The sequence below is a fragment of the Pararge aegeria genome, chromosome 21 (genome assembly GCF_905163445.1).
Source record: "Pararge aegeria chromosome 21, ilParAegt1.1, whole genome shotgun sequence".
Lineage (NCBI taxonomy): Eukaryota > Metazoa > Arthropoda > Insecta > Lepidoptera > Nymphalidae > Pararge > Pararge aegeria.
Genome location: NC_053200.1, coordinates 16,492,406 through 16,507,261, shown reverse-complemented (window position 1 = coordinate 16,507,261; position 14,856 = coordinate 16,492,406). Strand labels below are relative to the sequence as shown.

The following is a 14,856-nucleotide window of genomic DNA, read 5'->3' as shown; positions in this document are numbered from 1 at the left end:
AACAACGACGTATTATAGTTTATACGGTTATTTATGTTTATCATTTATGGTATGATATATATATATATATAAAATAAAATAATACATAATGTAATAATTATTACATAGGCTGTAGTCCACCATGCCGGCCCAGTGCGTATTGATGGACTTCACCAAGACTTACGGTCAAGTATTAGTATGTAGTTATTTTTATGTAATTTTTTTTCTTATGCACTGCCTACTTCTGTTCCTCTTGTTTTCCTAATCCTAAGGTGGTTCTAAGCGATATGGCTGCATTTTGAATTCTGCTTGTGTTTGTTTTTCTATACTTCTTTTGTTTCTAACTAACTGGTGAGCAAATAAGAGTATAAATAAAAAATAAGTAAGAAATCTTGTAACCTGCACCAAATCGGTTATAACCTGTTTTTATATCTTAAAAAAACCTAACCCTACAAATAACCTAATTGCAGCGTCACCTGCCGGGTCCACTTTCATTTAATAATATGGACTATAGGAACCCACTCAAACACATACCTAGTTAATTTGCGAAAAATCTTAAGGATGAGTTTTCGAAATAGATAGGTATCAAAACATATATGCGGTACTCACTCACGCACCAGTTGCATTAAAATTAGGAAACCAACCTTTGATACTTTATAATAAATATTATTTTTACGTATCATAGTTTTTTATATTTGCCATTTTATTATTGTGTCTTTGAAGTTGCAATATCTTTAAAATAGTTTTTTAGACTCAGAATCTGATGATGAAAGGAAAATTTTGCCATGAATACTTGGCCATATTAAAGTATTTTGATTAAAATTAGTTATTTATTGACTATAACTCCGCAGCCGTACGTTCGTCAGACTGTCTTCGAGCTGTATCTCATGAACCCTAAAGTTGGTAGAAATTTCCAAATCGCATGTATATCAATAATCTATTATAGCTTTAATAAAATATAATGAAAAGTAGTAGTCAAGTGCGAGTCGAGTTCGTCCGTCTGTCAACGGGCTGTAGCTCATGAACTGTAAAAGGTAGAGGGTTTAATTTTTTTTATCTCTTGCCGTTTTAACAAAAATTAATGAAAGTGCGTTTCGTGTCCGTCCGTATGTCACATATTATGAACTGCAATAGGTACAAAGATGAAGTTTGCACAATTTTTAGGTATGTCTTAAAATTGTCGATATTTCAACAAATGATGAAAACTGATTAAGTGCAAGTATGACTCGCACACGTAGGGTATAGGTAAGGATTCTACGATTATATGGAACCTTGTGTGCGAGGGTACGAAACTTTACAAATTAAAAATGTGTTCTAGGCCACCCGGTACACGTTGAAAATGTCGCCCATATTGGTAAATTGACAATTTGGCTCGGCGGCCATCTTTGACTTTAATGCGTTACACATTTTTTGACGTATCTGTGACGGATGTATCAGTCAAATAACAAATGAAATAACCAGTCTTCTCTTCTAATATCAAACAAAACAACAACAAGAAGTCAAAACAAAAAAAATCACTTATTATCTCTTATTATACATATTATAAACACAATTACAACATTTTCATATGTTATAACGCTAGGCTCTTAGGTACAAGACAAAAGATAGGTCAAACATCAACTTCAACTTCTAATCACTTATAACACCAGGACTTTCGGAACATGTTGGTTGGATAGAGCTATCTCTGCTAGATATACTATCTGTATAAAATAATACTATATATATATATATATTAGAGATATAATTATCTTATGCAACTTTAAACAACTCCATCACCAGTATATACGACTCTTGTTCCGCCACAACAATATTTCGTTAATTACCTTGGTCCATTATTAATGAATGATCATCTATTCCCAATTTGTAACACGGTCATGAACATGATTCTCTTACCTTACTTTACTTAATCTCCCTTCAATTAATTAATTAAAATCCTTGCTAAATTTACTTTCCCGCCAAACGATTTTGGCAAACTCGCGTATTTGCCATAGATCATATACTTTTCTTGGTAGTCTAGTAAAGGACATTGTTCTATTTTCGAAACACTGAATATACAAACTCTGGTTTGTTGATTTATTTAATATAATCATCGGATTGATCATAGATAAAATGCTGTAATTTCCTAACACGTACATAAGTTTCCAAGTGAAAGAACATTTTCTAGGAAATAAAACACTACGTATTGTATAAATAAATAACTATAGTAAACGACTTAAAGGAAGGCAAAGGAAAAGTTGAGCCGTTGATGAAGACGTGGGACCAACAGTAGGTAAATAGTTTTATTCAACATGAAAAATGAACTTACAATTCATGGTTATTTTTATAATTGCGTCAGAAGAACGCCAGGGATAAAATATCAACATAAACCAAATTACATGTGTCATTTGGTTTATGTGGATATTTTATACATTAAGGATTAAATCGAAAGCCATGAACAAGAATTGAAATCTAATTAATATTAAAGAGAAATCGAAGAAAAAATTCTAAGAAAATGAAAAAATAAGAAACAACGTAGTGTTTATATATTTCTTAGTTTTGCATTCAAAAACAAATCCTCGCACCTTATGAGCAAAAATACTAGAAACCAGAGCCGGTAAGTGAATTATAACTTTTAAACACAAGTTCATAGTCCGCTTACACATTAAAAGTAAGAAGTCAAAATTTGTAAGACTACAACGAGTAGGGGAAGTAAAGAAATATAGTAAGTATTCAAAACAGGCTGTATAGTAAATGATCTTTGCCTTTCAAAAAAAAAAGAAAATGTCAAGTGTCAACTATCATAATTCAAAGCAGTGTCGAAATAAACGAATTTTTGTATTAAAATTTATATTAGTTTTAAAAGTTGTATTATTTTTTACAAGTTAGATGATATTTGTAGAATATTATAAACTCGATAATCATCATGAGCGTTCCTCTCCACGTTGAAATCGTGCAAAAGAGATCTAGCCGCGCAAATAAGGACTTTATAAAAGAATTAGTTCATTCCTATTTGGCAAATTTTGCTTCTATAACGCCGGGTGTGACGCTATCCAAGGAACTCGAAGACGCCGGGGAAATCAACGATCACGTGCAGTGCATCAGCTTCTGCGACGCGGAACATGAGGCCGAGCTGGCCGCGGCCGAGGCGGCGCTCGAGCTGCATGTGTTCCGCCTGGACTCGCTGGCCGCCGAGAGCGACTGCCTGGCAGACGCGGGCGAGCCGCTGCCGGCCGCCACGGTGTGGGCGCTGCCGCACGAGGACTTCCACGGCCTGTGGGAGAGCCTGCTGTATGACTCGCACCTCAAGCGTGATGCGCTGCGCTACGCCGAGGCCGCCTTCGAGTTTGCGGCGCGCGGCGTGGACCCCAACGCGGTTGGCGTGAACCGCGTGGCGTTGTTCCACGGGCCCACGGGCACCGGCAAGACCAGCCTGTGCCGCGCCCTGGCGCAGAAGCTGTCCGTGCGCCTGGCCGCGCGCTTTCCGCGCACGCGCCTACTCGAGATCAACGCGCACGGCCTGTTCTCAAAGTGGTTCTCCGAGAGCGGCAAGCTGGTAGCGCGCGTGTTCGCGCGAATCGCCGAGCTGGCGGACGACCGGCGTCTGCTGGCCGTGGTGCTGGTGGACGAGGTAGAGTCGCTGGCGGCCGCCCGCCGCGCCGCGTTGGGTGGTCTGGAGCCGTCGGACGCGCTGCGCGCCGTCAACGCCGTGCTCGCGCAGCTGGACCGGCTGCGGCGCCTGCCCAACGTGCTAGTGCTGGCCACGTCCAACGTAACGGGCGCCATAGACGTGGCCTTTGTGGATCGCGCCGACGTGAAGCGCCTGGTGGGCCCGCCGTCGGCGCGCGCCGCCTACAGCATCCTGCGTGGCTGCTGCAACGAGCTGGCGGCGCGCGGAGTGTTGCGCGCGGGCGCCGCGCCGCCGCCGCTGGCGCCGGGCTCGGGCGCGGGTCCGGCTAGCGCGAGCGCGGGGCCGGTGGGCGCGCGGTTGTGGCGCGTGGCGCGCGCGGCGGCGGCGGCGCGTCTGTCGGGGCGCGCGCTGCGGCGCCTGCCGTTCCTGGCGGTGGCGCTGCACGGAGCGCGGGGCGCGCGGCCGGACGCGGCGCTCTTCGCGGACGCGCTGGAGGCCGCGCTGCGCCAGCACGTGGACGACGCGGCCGCGGTGCGCGCCGCCGCCGCCGCTCCCACCGACGGCTCCGAACACTACAGTGACTTTGTTTCCGATGATTGATACTATCCACAGTGATATTTTATAGAAACATTTAAGGATGGACTCTGAATATCGCAATGTTCATTTTAATTCTCAGTTACATTGCAACAATTTTTATAATTGACTGCTTGGAACCTGATACTGTTCGGTCGGAAGTTGAAAGGTTGAAAATAGAATTTATGTCTAGTTTGTTAAGTCTACTTGTAAAAATAATAATATACAGTAATTTGATAAGAATTTATAATATTACCTGGTTTTAATAATTTTTTAAATATGAAAAACTTCTTTTTGTTACTTAAACAATAGTTGTACATATGCTATTGCAGACTTTTTTTCGACTCTACAACTTTTCTATCATATATCTCATTGTTAAGGCAGCATTCGTTGAACCGTTTTTCTCAGACTTACTTTGGAAATCCAACTACCTTTTCAGTTTCAGGTAAATATATAGCCGACACTCACAAATAATGTGGCTTCATAATGGTGTAAGAATTTTTTAAATAGGTTCAGTAGATTTAGAGATTACCCCAACAGTGTCACAAATCAACGGACTTACAATGTTACCTCTTTATAATATTAGTATAAGTATATATGTGCTGAAAATGTGTTCTCTTGGTCATTTGTTTATGAATGAGTGAACCAACTTAGCTGTAGAAAATGATTTTTAGATTATATATCTAAATGTATAAATGGCCACACATATTTAATTTTTTTATGTTGCCTATAATCTAGTCCCATAATAGACCACACAAAGAAAACAACGTTTTCGTTCACTGAGACTACAATATATCTAGCTGGTTCTCTTGTAGCAATAAAGGATATATTACGAAGAGCATAGTCATCAAGCTCTACTGGTAAAAATTATTATAAAATTATGGAATCCTAGTAAGCTACTATTAGCCAACTACAATGAGTTAATTACATTTAATAGAAACCTTTGGACACAAGCTTCTTAAGTGTGCAAGCAACAGGCATTGCTATCTGCTGTGCAATCTTTACTATAAAGTTAGTAGTATCCCATCAAGCTGGATCCAATATTGTTTAGATTATTAAAAAAAAAAAGACATATTTTTACATGTAATTATTTTAATTATAACTTAAATATTTGCTAATTGTAACTTGAATTCAACTGTTGTAAATTAGGTAACACAAAACACTTGTGTGTCATCAATAGCTGTCAGGCGCGTGAGAGTATAAGTTTATTTTTGCCTAAGCCTAGGCAAAAATACGATATTATTGTAGACTAGCTGACCCGCGCAATTTCGTTCGCATAAAATCAATTATTATCGGTTTTAATATCTTAAAATACCAAAAACCAAATTGCAGCGCCACCTACCGGGTCCAGTTTTATTTCCAAAGTATATAATACGCGGACGAGCGGCATTTTTCTTGCTTATAGCATTTCTTAGTGATAGGTACAGTTTGAATAATTTAAACAGGAACTTGCAGGTACATGCTCAATTTTAATTATAAGACTCTTTATTTGGATAAGGATTAAATCATGATAGGTATGTCCCCATCTTTAGATTGTACCCGTGTTTTGATTGACAAATTGTAACATAACGGTTATTGTGACTTAAAGTTAGACATATAGCCTCTTGTAGGTAATAATGTTTACTTTAAACATGTAGTGCATTATTTTTATGCATTACGAATCATTTTTGCGGCGTACACCAGTTAAGCACCTAGTCGGTATGACATCTTTAACAAACATCGTTATATTGCAGCCAATTTACAGAAAATCATAATAAAATACACTGAAATCAGACACATAAGCGGCGGGGGACTTTGTTTTATAATATGTAAATTTATTTTAAATGAACCTACTATTATTTTACGTAGAATACTGGGTTATTACGTTGTCATTATTATAGTAGAACACAAAGATAGCTGACCATCTACGCCAGCTATCAACGAGATAGAATATGGACATCGGTCGGAGCCTTACTTCACTAGATCGGGCGTCAGTCAGGGCAGGAACTTAGGAGCCCTCCAATTTATTTTAACGGTTAACGACCTACCGGAGGTGGTTTTTCAGTCGACACGCCTGTTGTTTGCTGACGATCTAGATATAGATTTGCTGTTCTCTGCGAAAAGCAGGAGTATCTGTGTGGTCTAATTTATAATTTTTTCAATCTTTTGCTTCTACACCAAACAGAACTTCGGCAAATTATCATCTACGCACGTTTCGGAACCGGATCATCTTCAGGAGATGTTGACTTTTAATATAATATAGACTAACATTTGGAATAAAAATAAATAAATAAAATATCACAAAATAATTGTAATAAACAGCACTAATAATCAGTGAGGATCCAAGAAATCCCGTATTCCCGATTCCTAAACGAAAACTGTAGGTCTTAGTAGGAGAAATGTCAATGTCAGTGGTGGGAAAAAGGGGGAATAAAGTGTTGGTGGGAAAAACAAGCACAGAGTAAAGTTGGTAGAAGTTTGAAAGGTGATTCTGTTCTCTTACACCTAACTATGAGAAGAAGTAATTGTTTATAAGGAAAAGGAAAGTCAAACGAACAACCAGTTTTATCGACGAGAGTCATTGAAACGTACTTTCTTACAAACCACAAGTTGCAAGAGAGATTGGAGATGAGTATATTACATTAAAATTAAACCTAGTTACTTTTTATGTGTTAAGGAAATGGGAGACATTTCAGATCACGAAAGACTGCAACGTTATATAGATGCAGTCAATCAGCTAAGTCAAGGAGCCAGCTGAACAAACTGTATTTCAACGTGTCCAAAGCTGATGCGTCCGTGGGTCCGCCCGCAGTACCGGCCGAAGGGCCAGCTGCCGCGGCGTGTCACGGACGCCGCGATGTCGGCTCTCACGTCGAAACCGACTTGGAATCGTATGCTGCATACGGCACCGCACCGACGCTCGGAGGCGAGGTGGGGCGTGGCGCGCTCTAGTCGCTGAACAACCGGTTGAATTCAGTTCATTAGGGAGACTGTGTTTATTGTTTTACTTGCTATTATTTGCTTGCTATTTATGTCATAAGGTTTAGCCAGTTATTATAAATTAAGTTTAGTAAATAAATCAATTATCAAACCATATAAAATTATTTTAAGGCTTTCATTGCAAGGATTGAATTTTTGACGATCTCTCTGGCGCAACCGGAAGTACCGGGTCGGTTTGTCGGGATTTATAATTTTTGAGTTATCTCTGATCTGTTCCGGTGCGATGTCACGTATAAATTTATTAGGGTTACGACTATTATATATATTTTTTTAATTTTTTTAATCTTCTGCATGCAAAACAACTTAATAATACGATTTTGAGTCTTTATCCCCGTTCGTCGGTCTATCCTAGGCCGGGGCTCGTCGTGTTCAAACATTGCGGCGGAGCGTTCGCGAGCGGGGGCGGCCGGCGCGCTCAGCGGCCGATGATCCACAGCATGTTGAGGCCGGCGGGGCCGAGGTGCGCGCGGCCCAGCGCCGGCGGGCTCTCGCGCGCCGCGGCCGCCAGCAGCAGCAGCAGCGCGTGCAGCAGGTTGTCGCGGCCGGGCGGCACGGGCAGCAGCGCGCCGCGCCAGGCCAGCGCGAAGTGCGGCGGGCGCGCGCGCACGCGCAGCAGCGCCAGGCGGCGCGCGGGCGCGGCGGCGTCGGCCAGGTAGCGGTCGCTGAAGGCGCGCGCGCCCGCCAGCTGCGCGTCCAGGTAGGCGGCCAGCAGCGCCAGCAGCAGCTCGGCGTCGTCGGCCCAGCGGTAGGCGCTGAGGCAGCCGCCGCGCGCCAGCTCCGCCACGCGCCGCAGCGCCGCCGGCTCGGCCGCGCGCTCCGCGTAGGGCCGCAGCCCGGCCAGCGCCGGCTCGCGCAGCAGCGCGCGCAGGCGCGGCGCCGGCACGCGGCCCGCCAGCAGCGCGCCCGGCTCGCACAGCGCGAGGCGCGCCAGCGCGGCGTCGGCGGCGCGCAGCTCGCGGGCCAGCGGCGCCAGCAGCGTGAGCTGCAGCCACACGCGCAGGTTGAGCGTGCACTGCGCCAGGCGCGCGCCGTCCAGCGCCGGGCGCGCCGCCGCGCCGTCCGCGCGCGCGCCTGCCACGCGTATGGTTCGTTATGTGCCGCGGCGGAGCGACAAATATACACAAAACAAAAGTACCATACTTTTTAAGTCACTCGATAGATCATTAAGAAACGGCCGACGTGCACCCCTATGCTTCGGAGAGCACGACGAACCATCGTTCCTAATATGTGCCCGGTCGATACTGTCATTGCGGTTGTAGATAATAATGCTGATACAAAACGTGCTGTGCTCCGAGCGGGACGCGGTGGCACCGAGAATAGGTTATCGCAATTGATACGATGTCGGAAGCCGCAAGCCGACTTCGCTGCGAGCATGTCGAGTCGCGAGAGTCGATTGCGGGTCGAACTATTTCGTTAAGAGCCACAAGTCAGCGCGGGAAAGCACTCGACAACAAAACGACTCAAAAGATAATACTCGTGCACGAACCGCTGTCCGCCGCCGCGGGCGGGAACGCCGTCTCGGGCCGGTACGCGGGCGCCAGCTGGTACACGGGCGCCGGCCCGCCGCCCGCTGCGCAGCGTCTGCAAATACCGACGAATCCTTATACACTTTAAAACCTCGAGTCGAGTGATCGTTAGATTGTATTGATTAATAATAATAATAATATTTAATAGTTTTATGTGTAACCGGTATACAACATTTTCACAAATTTTACACTCGGTATTAGACAAAGACAAACATAAGGAAAAAGCTGTATTTTGTTGTGGATATTCAATGATCGACGATATACGTACTATAAAACAATAACTAGTGAAAGCAACAAATTCAATATAACCTAGTCCTTGTTGATAAGTAAGACCCTTTGACCCTCTGAAACATGATCAGATTTAGAAAGCATTAATCTATCAGGGCATACCTAAAAAAACATGATATTATTAATAAACTTATTCAAGAATGTAGCAGAGAAAATATGAACGGATCAAGCGAAACCAGTGTCTGAACAATTTTATAGAGAGTCAAAGAGGTCAGTCACTTGCCTGAGTTTATCTAGGGAATAGATTTTAAAGTGAGTTGGTCGATCGTCGTAATCAGCTCTGTAGGGACAGGTTATTCTTCATTGCTAGTGTATCTATATGGGTACCCCAATGAAGCTTACAGTCAGGCCAAAAAAAATTGTGGAATCTTCCATTTTTAGTGATTCTGCATTTATAATTATATTTTTATTAACTTTCTTTACATACAATAAAATCCACACACTTAGTTTTCCACAGACATAGCACGGCTTACATCGTCAGAGTTATCTCTACCACCAACATTTATAAAAATTAGAAATGTATCATCTGCAAAAAGTTTCATGTCACAATTTTCACTGACATGGTGTGGTAGATCATTTATAAACACCAAAAATAGAAAGGGACCCAAAATTGAACTCTGTGGGACACCCCAGACGTAGACGACCGCTGCGACTTAATGTCTTTTATGCATACCCTGTGGGTTCTGTCACTGAGATCAGAAAGTGAAACGTTTTTGATACCATAGTGGGCTAGTTAGAAGCAAGGTTTTATGATTCACACAATCAAATGCTTTGTATAGATGTAGCAAGTTATTTACATTAAAGTGAAATTTTTAAAGTTGATTTAATATAAATTTTTCAAAGACCTTCCTAAGAGCTCTGTAATTGTTAATGCCGGTTTTTACTAAGAATAAGTTTACTATGTTTACTATGTGTCATTAGATTTGAAGGTACTTTTCAAACACATTCATTAAAAAGCATTGCTAAATAAGGGGAAATAAAGTCTATAATGTTATAATTAAAAATAAATCATTTAAGCAAAATATAGTATTTGCTTTTATTCCAGTCGGTTCACTAAAAGCGTGTTTCGAATTAAATCTCTGCATACCAGAAGAGGAATTATTATTATATTGATGATATCATGAATATTGTTGTTAAACTAATTTTATTGTTTAATGCTAGTTGTGACCCAGCGAGCCAGTGCTCAGTTATATACAAATAAATTTATCTACACAAAGTTAATATTGCTAATTTATGGCTCTCGGTTCAACATGTACCTTTACTTATAAGTGATAACATTTCATATTTTAAGGTGAGATGAAACCATAGTAGGTCCCCAGGATAGCTATTTGTGATTGACAATGTTGATTGTGTAAGTGTGTCTGTCTGTTCATTGGAAATCAATGTTTTTTTTTTTTTTTTTTTTTTTTTTATTTAGTTCGCAAAACTGACAATCAACTGCTTACTCTAATATAAACTATAGGACATTTGGCATGTGTATACAATTGTGCCTTCTCGATGCGAACATAGCATGCAAATCCGTTGGGTACATAAGGCTGCTGCAAACAGCTAGAAAAACTAATTTAGAATAATACAACAAAAAAAAAAAAAAATATTGTGGAAAAAAAAATTACCTAAGCCATAACCCTTTTCTTAACTTAAGCTTAATACTAGGTATGTTATCGCTGAAGATATCTATACTATCACGAAAGCAATTTGCAAGAAATTGCATTCGATACATAGGACTATGTTGGCCAAGATTAGTTCTGGTTTTTGGCAAGCAAAAAGTCTTACGGTTTTGGAGGCGGCTACTTTCACGTGGAACTACGAATTTTAAACGCTCAAGCAACTCAGGCGCATCAATTAGGCCTTTCATTAATTTTGCAAGAAAAATGACATCTGTAATCTTTCTACGCTCCTTCAGTGAAAACATTTTATAGAACTCAAGTCGCAAGTCGTATGTGTATAATTTCTTACAATTTAAATCCATGTATGACAAGTGATACAAGAATCTTCTTTGGATGCGTTCAATTTTATCTGAATGCACTTGATACCCTGGGCTCCATACCGTGCTACAATATTCAAGAATGCTGCGAACAACACTGTTGAAGACAAGAATTTATAAACTGGGGTCTCTGAATATTTTCATTTGTCTGAAAACTAGTCCTGATATCTTAGATGCCTTTGAGGTTATGTGTTCTACGTGTTCGCGAAAACTTAGTGCAGAATCTATTATAACACCTAGATCCTTTATGAACGTGACTTCTTTTAGGCTAATATTATTAATCTTATAGACACCACTGAACGATGTTTTTTCCTGGTGAACTTTATATGAAAACATTTTTCAATATTCAAGAACATGCCATTTCTAAGGCACCATGAATAAACGTTATCAATATCATTTTGCAAAATGTCTACATCAGCTTGGCTATTTATTGTTTTATAAATTTTCATATCATCTGCAAACATTTTAAATTTTGAATTCAAATTAAGTGCCAAATCGTTTAAAAATATTAAAAAGAAGGTAGGACCTAGGTGTGAACCTTGAGGAACGCCCGACGGTGTTTTACTTTCGTATGACTTAAACCCATTGATAGAAATCAGTTGTGACCGATTCATCAAGTAAGACTCACACCAACGCAATAATGAACCATGGATTCCCATACACTCAATTTTTTTTAGCAAGATGCTGTGGTTGACCAGATCGAAGGCCTTACGAAAGTCTGTGTATATTGCGTGTACCTCACCAGCAGAGTCAACGGTTTCAGCGACATCAGAAATATAGCTGACTAGATTAGAAGCTGTAGATTTACGGGGGCGAAATCCGTGCTGATTTGGATCAGGAAAGGAGCAATATGAAAATACAATTTTTTTTGAATCAAGCTTTCTAAAACTTTTCCACATACAGATAAAATAGATATAGGCCGATAGTTTGCAATGTCTTTTGGATTGCCGGTCTTGAAGACTGGAGTTATGTAGGCAATTTTCCATTTCGCGGGGACTACACCCGTTTGTAAAGAGTTATTATATATAAGCGTTAGTGGTTTTGCCAAAAGGTACGCGCATCTTTTTCGGAATATTGGAGCAATAAGATCAGGACCAGGTCCTTTAAATGCATCCAAGTTAGAAAGCTGTTTAAAAACTTCTTTTTCAGTTACTCGATAATCACAAAAAGGCGCGCCGGAAAACATTTTATCTAATAGGGGTGCAGAGTACTTTTCTAATTGAGAGTCGGAAGATTCTTTGTATATTGAAGTGAAATGCTTTGCGAAAGCGTCGCAAATATCTTTTCCTCCTTTAACTATACGATCATTTTGAATTATTTCATTGGGAATACAATTTGTTGTATTTTTTCGTCGATGTTTAAAAAACTTCCAGAAGTAGTTAGGATCATCACGAATAGATTCGGTAACGCGTTCATGTAATGGTAAATGTTCAGTTCAACCTTAAAATTTTGCACAGAGATGCTGTTTGCATCTTAGAAACTAACATAGGATACTTATGACCCAGAAAAGCACAAATAGTACAGCTTGAGTCAGCAAAATCTATGAGCAAAAGTAGTAATCTCAAGCATTACTACTTTTACAAATAGTGAAGGTCACAAAGTAACATTCTCACTCGAGGTACTCCGTGAGCGCGTCCGCGTCGGTGGCGGGCGGCGGCGACTGCGAGGCGCGGCGCGGCGTGTAGGGCGGCGGCGGCGACTGCGACGGGCGGCCCGGCGCGGCGGCGCGGCGCGGCCACAGCGCCAGCTCGTCGGCCGAGCCGTCGTCGTCGGCGCTGCGGGATAGGCCCGCGCGCTCCGTCAGCACGAACGACGAGTCTGCGCAGGACGAGTCATCCGTTTGGAATATAATGGCTATCGGGATATTGGGTGTTTAACTGTTGGCAATGAGCTAACTGTTTCAGAATCTTTTAAGTAGATAAAGTAATTTGTTTCATTACAATTATAAATAATAAAATCATAGCAGATAAGACAGAGGTCTTTTATTAACAACAAAATTACTGCGACTAAATCGGTCTAAACTAAGGACAGTTGTAGGTATGATAACAGGGCACTGCCCACTCAAACACCTCTCCACTTTAGGTATAACTGACAGCCCTCTCTGCGGAGCATGCATGGAGACGGAAGAAACACTGATACACGTAATGCTCCAATGCAATGGAGTAGCAGAACAACGCGCAGCACACCTTGGCTCCTCAGCAACACTCCATGAAGCACTTGGCGACCTGGGCGGCCTGCTAAGTTTCTGGAGCGAGCTCGGCTTGCTGGAATGATCCAGCGGGGAGCCGCATCAGCTCACACGTACAACGGACCAACCAAGTGCGGAAAAGACCCAGGAACAGAATAAGAAGACAGAGGTCTTATTACAATAAGTGGAGCTTCTCACCAAGGTCAGTGTTGGAAAGACCAAGTAGCTTCTGTTGCTCCGGGGACAGAGGCAGCTTGGGGGCTCCACTGGGAGCCAGCCGCACTGCATACTGCAGCAAGTTGGCTGCCAACACGCCTGCACACACCAGCTCCACGTAGTGCAGGAGAGAAGTGTAGCCCGGGCACTTACATGACCTTGACAGTTAAGTGATGTGATGAAGTTAACTCGCAAAACTAAATTATTGGTTTGTTTTTCCTTCAATGAACAAACGGTTTCCAGGTTTGTAACTACACAGATTAAGAACGCAGGCAACAGCAAAATTTCAGCTTTCTTAGTATGTTAGTTTAAACCAAATAAAGCTTAAAAGAAGATTATAACAAGAACTCTAGTTCTGTTTATTATACTACATATATCTTTGTATAAAGTCTATTTTGTTTAAATCTACTTTCAGGACAGTCAAGCAAACATTTAAATCTTAGGCAACCAATGTTCAGTCAGTCTGTCTCAAATGAGAGCTTATACCCTCCAGCCATACTGTCTTCCGTCTTACGTGCGTGCAGAGATTGTACCATCAAAATGTGGGATTTATGTATCTCTAAAATAAAATTGTTAAATAAGTCTTATTAATTAATGATACATACAAATCGTAAACAAAAATGAGCAAGAAGACTGCATTCACGACGATCCATTTGACTGATGTAGAACGTTTTTTATTTGTATAATTCAACTCTATCGTGCGCTGTACCAGTTTTGAGTTGGGACTGAGAGACCTGAAAAAGCAAACAAAACAACTCTCTTTACAAAGTTTTTTAGAATTAATCACTTTACTTTTAGTGAAGCGCTTTCTTCATCGGTAAGTGACTATTCCATCGTTTACAAAACAAACAATAAAAAAAAGCGAGATGCCGGCAAAGAATCTTTAAATAAAATAACCTCAACCCCCTTACCCACCGTTATTTACTCGTCTATCAATTATTAGTATTTAAACTTACATTTTAATATCAGCATTTATGAAATGAAACAGAGCTAAAAAAGAAACAAATAGCTTTTTATATAAATTTAATCAACTAATGAATTTCTTTGAGAACTGAAACATTGATGAATTATTTTTTTACTGGCTCTCCGCTTTACCAAAGAGAAAAAACAAAAAACCAGGCTTAACTTTAACGCACAGATTATTATTTATTATTACGAGATCATAAAATCGTGAGGAGGGTGGTTACGCTTTACGGCTCTGAGTTCGAAGTCTGGGTCCTAAGTATGGAGGGTAGAGGTATGGAGGGTAGAGGTAAAGAGAGTCATCTGTGTATATGAAAAAGTGTTGTCAAAATGTATTAAATTAGGATGGCGCCACATTTGCATCAGGGTAACTTAAAAGAAGCGCCAAATATAAATATTGTTAGAGTAGGCTTGAAAAATAAACAAGGAAGTATGGAGATACAAGGAAGTAAGGTTATATTTACCACAATATTTTGTACAACGTAAGTTGTTGAAATTCTCAATAATTAACTACTTTAGTCGATAATGACATTAAATTTTTTAACTCGGCATA

The 14,856-nt window shown here is 41.1% G+C and overlaps 2 protein-coding genes across 2 annotated transcripts; one reads left to right on the top strand and one right to left on the bottom strand.

The window, feature by feature from the left end:
- The first annotated feature begins 2,469 nt into the window (after nt 1-2,469).
- Nucleotides 2,470-4,867, top strand: LOC120633059 (pachytene checkpoint protein 2 homolog). The gene has a single exon (XM_039903144.1). It carries the CDS (start codon nt 2,882-2,884, stop codon nt 4,184-4,186), a length of 1,305 nt encoding a protein of 434 aa, XP_039759078.1. The 5' UTR covers nt 2,470-2,881; the 3' UTR covers nt 4,187-4,867.
- Nucleotides 4,868-7,403: 2,536 nt separating this feature from the next.
- Nucleotides 7,404-14,525, bottom strand: LOC120633481 (transmembrane protein 209-like). The gene is made up of 6 exons (XM_039903692.1): nt 14,297-14,525; nt 13,946-14,074; nt 13,323-13,498; nt 12,550-12,754; nt 8,613-8,719; nt 7,404-8,209 (listed from the first exon to the last, which is right to left on the bottom strand). Coding segments are annotated over exons 1-6 (1,275 nt in total). The 5' UTR covers nt 14,299-14,525; the 3' UTR covers nt 7,404-7,553.
- Between the last annotated feature and the right edge of the window lie 331 nt (nt 14,526-14,856).